The sequence below is a fragment of the Frankliniella occidentalis genome, unplaced genomic scaffold, assembly GCF_000697945.3.
Source record: "Frankliniella occidentalis isolate FOCC.00 unplaced genomic scaffold, Focc_3.1 Scaffold10, whole genome shotgun sequence".
In the NCBI taxonomy this organism is placed as follows: Eukaryota; Metazoa; Arthropoda; class Insecta; order Thysanoptera; family Thripidae; genus Frankliniella; species Frankliniella occidentalis.
In genome coordinates, this window is record NW_026267140.1 from 3144023 (window position 1) to 3151138 (window position 7116).

The window sequence follows — 7116 nt, forward strand, 5'->3', positions numbered from 1 at the left end:
CGGCACGTTGCCTCCGGCGGCCACGCTCATAACCTCACTAGGCGTCACTCTCGGCCCGGCCACGAAACGCTCGGCCACGCTCGGCCAGGCTCGGCCACGCTTGGCCAGCGCTGCGTATCGGCAGTCGATGCGGTGCGCTGCGGCCTGCGGGTCTGTAGGCCGGCGTTGTCGGCTCGATCAATGCCATGCCCGGCGTCCCCGCCGAGACACCCCGAGACAACCCCCAACTCCGTCCCACCTTACGCCGTCTGCATTCGATGCCGGAACGGGCCTTGAACTAGACCCAGTGGAATCCTCCCCCTCCCCCCCCACCTCCGCCAGCAGCGCTTCGCGGGGCAGAGCCACATTAGTAGATATGCAAAGCAACACGCACAACAGCGGTTGGCTTTCAGCCACTTTCTCTCCGTTCCTGCCACACTTCCGCGGCGCCCCGGGCCGCCTCCCGCCTATCTAAAGAAGCCCCTTGTTCGCCCGCTGGGCTACTCCCCCCCCCCTCCTCCGCTGCGCCGCCATAACCTAACCAGCAGCACTCTGCGAATAATCCTCCTCTCTCTCTATTTTTTTCCGCTCTCGTGGATTAATCACGCTCCGGATTAATGAGTTTGACTTTGCAGCCACTAGGCGGCCCCCAGACACGCGCAACACGCGCCGGCCCTCTGGTATGCGAGGCCGCCCCGCCTCGCCGAGGACCCCGTTTCGCTGTCCTCTTCATTTCGAGTGCTGGCGCCTGGCGCCCCCGGGGGGGTGCTCGTCGAATAGCCAAGCCAGCCAGCCGCTCGGACCAGTACGGCTAGGGCGGGGCGTGGCGGGGCGTGGCGGGCGGGGCGAGGCGGAAGGTAGTGGAAGTGATGGCCGCCACCCACTCGTCAACAAACTCAATTAGAGATTTGAAGCGGTGGGCGAGAGGCAGCAGGCCTGCCCAAGCACGAGCCTCCTGCCATTATTGCCACTTCACTTCAAGACGGCAGCAGCGCCACTCCTCGTGTTGCTTTCGCCCTCCCCGCGGATGAAGTCGAATAATATACATTTCCCCTCACTCACCTGGTGATACACTAAAGGCTTCTACGAATTGCTCTTTCCATGTGGATGTTCCTAGGATGGGGCCGGTCCCCCGCTGCATCATGGCGTCTACGGTACTCTGCAACAGCGTCAAGTACACAGTGAGGAAAGGGCTGCATTGAAGGTGCGATGAAGAGGCGGGCGGCACGAATCTCGTCTGGCTAAATAATTTATCTGAGAATTGATCAGAATCATGCACCATATGATTTGCATTGCAATTGTGGCGGTGACAGTGTCTTGTACAGCAGCAGTGATACTCATTCTCCCATGCACACAATATTCTCTCTCTCTCTCTCTCTCTCTCTCTCTCTCTCTCTCTCTCTCTCTCTCTCTGTGTATGTGTCGTGCTCCGTGCCACGTGGCACAGTGCGGATGTGGCAGTGAGGATGTGGGTGAGTGACAATTGCAGCATGCTCGGGCGTGTCGTGCTTTCCGTTGTGCGCAGGCGTAGACGAACCTGCCATTTGCACAAGACAATGAGAGATGGTAAACTATGCTATTGCTAAGAGGTACGTACAACAGCGAAGGGGCGACAACTTTCGATTAAGGATGTACCAGGTGGCTGATTCACGCCGCACACCTCAGTAATTATGCTGTACCGCATGCACAAGTGCGGGCGGGCTTGCCTATCGCCCCTGTCCACGGCGCCTTACGGGCCGAGCGAATAAGCAACCCGCCCGCACTCGTGCATGCGGTACAGCATAACTACAGAAGTGCGCGGCGTGAATCAGCCACCTGGTACACAGGATTACGTGGTCACAGGGATTACACATGAATTTTGAGGGATTACATTTATAATGAGGCGAAATTAAGTTATATTTTTACAAAATTTGGATAAGTATTACAAGGATTACATATTCCAAATGTACACAGGGTTGCGGTAGTCGTGGCCCCCTCGTACAACAGCACAAATAGCAGCTAACTTGCTATAATAATGAGTGTCCTTATAAAAGCGAATTGTTTTCGCACTTTTAAGGTCTGATCTGTGCATAATAGAGACAGTGTATACACTGTCAAAAAAATTGTTGTACATTGTTTCTTTGCACGTACCAGAACAAGCTGGTTTTCCTAAACTACACTGCAAACCTTTGAGTGAGGTGTCGTGCTCGAAATGAGTGAGGCAATTTTGCCTCGCCCAATCAGAGCCGAATTCTCACTCTGAAGGAGTAAGATTTCCGTGACCTCGCCCAATTGAAGTGAGGAACCTCAATCTCATAAGGTAAAGACCGTAAATTGAGTAAGAAAAATAATGTTCTCAAGAGAGCAACATTTTTTGGGTCGATGATCTCACTCTTCTTAGTGCAAGATATCTGACAGTAGCAATTTCAGTGTAGCATATTATTTTAGCTGAGCACTGGTTTAGTGTCCGGGTGAGAGATTTCTAGTTCCACTTAACTGCTTAGCACTGGGAGCTAAACACAGCACCCTACAGCACCCGATTATAGCAGGACGCCCTGCCCAGCCTGACTGCACAAGAAACTTAATGGAAAGGCAATATAATTGCGACCTGCGACAGGGCAAAGTTGGAAGCTAGAGACAAACGTTTTGTGCCCGACGTACAAATGGAAAAAAATTCTCATTGCCCTGTAAAATGCTTGGAAACTATTTCCTTAGAAAAGTGTTGCAAAGAATTGTAGATCTTTGTGTTGTTCGTATTGAAAAGCAATTCTTTCAATACTGTCAGGTTCCTTCCAAACTGTGTGATCGTATGGCTCACTGCAAAACTTCAAACTGCAAACTGCAAAGAATTCTGAAGCATTTTAAGGAAGTTTGAATTGCTTCTTATTTTCTTCGTAAATTGCGGAAAAATAGTTGGCTAGTTCTTTGCAGCGTTATGAACAATTTTCTTCGTAAGATGCGAAGAACTAGTTCGCAATGTGAAGGATTTAGTTCGCAATGCAAAGCATTTTACGCTTCAAAATTATTTGCAATTGCAAAGAATAATACTGTGCAAGCTTTTTATAGTGCAAAGCAACAGTCTGCAGTCTTGCGCAAAACTAGTTCGAATCACAACACTGTGAAAAAAGTAGGTAGGTTCACAGGAAAATTTTCCTTGACGCAAGTTGTAAAATTACAATTTGTAATCGTAAAAATACATGCAGTATGTATCGACTTCAAGTCCCTTGGCGAGTAAAAAATGTGCTGTCGTAAATTTACAACTTAAATTATAATTCGAGTTTACAAAATTTTTGTAAATTTACCACGATATTTTTTACAGAGCAAGGTTTTGAAATTCTTTGAGAGATAAAAAGAAAATCGTCTGCAAAACAAACCTATTCTTTGCACGCATTTTGCAGTGTACTCTCTTCCGTATGGCATGGCCCCAGAATGGCGCGTGCAAAGACACAACCAGCACTTTTTAGTATTTTAACAACAACCTTCTATTGCTTAAAACTGATGAGAGCGTTTAGGATTTTCAACAGTTTTCCAAGTCAACAGGTTGGTCAAAATAACATTAAATGAAGTCGAAGTGCAAGATTTAGTGTTAGTTATTTGGTTGTCTGCTTTAATGTCAGTTTGGTAAATCAAAATGACATTAAATGATGTTCAGATAACATCATAACAAGTCACTCAACTACACTGCTACACTGCTGCAACATGTCGCTTTCTAAACGACCAGAGAAGGTCCTCAGGCTGAGCCACAGTCTGGGTCACCTTGCGACCTCCAGACCCTCGCTGCAACAATACGCGATGTCTCACGTAGGGTCATACAACCCTCTACGGTGAGAAATGTGATCCTGCTGTCTATAGTGAAGAGCTGGCCGCAGTAATGAAATACGCATATGTACACATCCAGCTACAGACACTACTTGAACGTACTCCTTTACTTTTGCCGCTGAAGATTCTCACTGCTTCCTGAAAAACAGAGCAATCTGTTAGGTTATGTGCCATGCTCTTTTAATTATCGGCGGGGGTAAACAAATTAGGAACAAGCCACACGCTTTAAAAGGGAAAACGCGAGAGGAGTAAAGCTTAAACGCCATTCCAAAACCTTTGCAGCAAGCCAAAAACGTCAAAAAAAAAGGGGGGGGGGTTGAAAAAACATACCAAGGCATGCTTAGCTCAAAAATTCAGAACAGGCAAAATACAAAACGATCCCGCAGTATAAAAGGGAAATAATCCATGCATTTTTCTTTACAAGCCTTAAATTAGTTTGTACACGAGAAAAATGTACATCGGCCTCCTTCCTGTGATGTAACGAGTACGTCATCGCTTACTTTTTCCAGTATGTCGTAATGACCAGAGCCTGCGAGCGTGCAGTCATATCTTTTAGCTGGACAAGAGACCAGGGTTAGGAGAGGGAGAGGTAGGCATGCAACCCCTAGCCCCACGGAATGTCTGAATGCATGACCGGCAAACGGCGTGGCACTCATCGCGAAACGACCGTGAACGCACACAAATGAGCGCTCATGTGAAGAGTTGAGGGGATAAGGGGTGGGGGTGGTGGGATGAGGGCTGAGCAGAGTGGCCTGCGGCAGACATCAAGTATTCATGGAACACACGACACTGTGCTCCGGGGTGCGGAACGGAAGTGGAGGGGGAGGGGGATCAACCTAATCTCCTACCTGTTCATATCTCACCTTGGGAAATCAATGGCAGACGGAGAGGGAAGAGGAAAAGTAGTCTGCCGCCGTTATTGGCGAAATGTGAAGGAGGGGAAAGGGGGGGGGAGGGGCGACGACGCTCAGAGAAAGACGTCGCGCCTTTTATACAGCACGGTCTGCCGTTTACGAGGGGATTCCCAGAATTCCAAAGTGAAAATCCTTACTCCACGTCTACGGAAATAAATCGTTTCCTTTTACACTATTCACGATTACAAAATATTACAAGAGGTAAAAGTTTAGCAATTCATGAAAAAAAGGTCCAAGTTCACAAGGGGGATGTTGAGTGAGTGAAAGTGGTTCGTTTTTAGATCCAATACATTAAATCTATTTGAATCGCTTTCAAATCTATTATTGAATCCCTTTGGAATTACTTTTCAATCAATTTTAAATGGCTTAAATCAATTAATCAATTATGGATCTCATTTGATCAATCGCTTTTGAAACGAAGTTTGAATCGATTGAGAATAGCTTTTGCTTGCTTATGAATCTCATTTGAAACGCGTTCGAATCTCTTTTGAATAGCCGATGTATTTCTTTTAAACCACTCGGGAAATGTCATTCTATTCTAATTCATGCGTCTATTTTTTTGAAATGGCAGGCGATCTTCAGAAAAAAAAATGCAATTGTTTTCACTCCTTGATAGTGAATCCAGTCAAAGTGAGGGAGCGTTGGTGGGGCGAAGTTCCGATCGAATTGTTAATTGTTGGGTTGCGTTAGCCCGCGACAGGCGCTGAAAGGCAACAGGTGGTTGCGAACTATTCCCGCACCAGACAGCGTCCGTGCGCTCGCCCATGCGCCACGAGTTCTGTGAAAATAAAACGACCCCTAACGAACGGGATCGCCTGAAAAGAACAGAGGTCTTTTAAGGGAGAGAAGCTGAGCAGGGGACAGTGAGCGGTCGGTGTGATGACAAGAAGAAGAGAAGCAGAAAAAGCGAGTTTAATTCAGAGAATACAAGAGTCGGAACAGAAATAAAACGTCTCCGGGGTTGCCAATCTCACGGCGCGCGCTTGTTTTTGCTGCGAGCGACGACGGGGAGGGTCGGGAGGATGTGCGCGCGTCGCGCCTCACGCGCCTCACGACGGCTCCGCCCCGACTCGTAAACCCGCCACTGCTTGATATTCAGCAACGAGACGACGCTGGCGTCGGAGCGCCGAGCCGGCGAGCCGCCCTTTACGTCGTGTCCCCCAGCGCCGGTCGCGAGGCGTTCAATCCTCAACCTCAGCTCGACCGTCCCGCCCCCGAGCCGGCGTCAGCCCTAGCTGTGTCCAGCTAAGAGAAAAACACGGTCCCGGATTGCTATAAGGACCCGAGATCGGGGATCTCGGGCGCGAGGTGCGCCCGATGTGACTCGGCTCTCTTAACTGTATATAACTCCTGACGCGGGCCTGCGGCTTGGCGGGACCGGGCGGGGCGTGGCGGGGCGAACCGCACAGTCAACATCAGCAGAGAAGAGGTTGAGGTCAAGTTTGCGCGCGGTCGGGTCGGGCCAGGAGTTGAAGCGGGGGTGAGAGCATCGCTCACTCCGAGTTTCGGCGCCATATTCATCACCACAGCGGAGAGGAGCAGGGCGAGGGGTGAGGCGAGGCGAAGTGAGACGGGGAGAGGCGGGGCGCGCGGGGCAGGGCGGGGCGGGTTGGTGCGGGGCACGGGCTGGCGTAATGTCTGCCGCCGAAAGCCCACCAGCCCGACATTCTTTGCGCCGCTCCATATAATTTGACGCCCCTTTTGCAAGCAGCGCTTGGTAAGAGATTTTTAAAAATGTGATGGTGGAAAAACTTGCAGACATAGTGTACAATGTGTCTTGACTGGTCCATCCGGGATTCAGCAAATAAAATAAAGTAAGTCCGTCACTGGCCGTTAGGAAACTGACAAGTTCGGCCTGTTTGCGGCCCGTCATATCGCCTGATGGGTAGGCAACATCTTGCCTGCTGCGCATGCGTGTGCTGCGGGTTGGCCTACCGTAAGTGTCGCAGGCGCCGATCTCCCAAAGTTTGCCGAATGAATATGAGAAAAACGGACGCACGTACTGATGGTTCTAATTCAAGGCATCTTTAGCGTTCAGCTCGGCCTTGAGACAGGAATTGCTAGTAGTGTTCAATACCGTTGTTCCCGGTTGATCGACACCTTTGCAATAGGCTTAGAGGAAAAACTCTGCATATATTTCTCATTATTGTGTTTGCATAAAATACACACACGCACACTTCCTCATTGTTAGAGTGTCAAGATTTTTTACAACAATTCATGTTTCATACCAGCCACTGACGAATTGAATGGTTCCATAGGATTTTGCCAGCAGTGCGGTCTGCGGTCGGAAGAGAAGAATGGAACAGTGGATGGGAGTGGATGGGCGCGGTATTTGGTGTGGGGTTGAAAAGAGGGGGGGGGGGTGGATGCGCCGAGTGCGCCGCGGAGTGCGTCCGCAATAATTACTGTACGGGCAGGACAGGCG

At 49.5% G+C, this 7116-nt stretch overlaps 1 protein-coding gene across 7 annotated transcripts in view; it reads right to left on the minus strand.

The window, feature by feature from the left end:
• The window catches only part of LOC113212423 (sodium/calcium exchanger 1-like), a gene marked incomplete at its 5' end in the record, with an annotated part of 45056 nt that overhangs the window by 26725 nt on the left and 11215 nt on the right, over positions 1-7116 (minus strand). For all 7 annotated transcript variants that reach the window (XM_052277467.1, XM_052277465.1, XM_052277466.1 and 4 more), the window contains 1 exon segment: positions 1042-1138. In XM_052277467.1, coding sequence (XP_052133427.1) covers positions 1042-1138 — 97 coding nt within the window.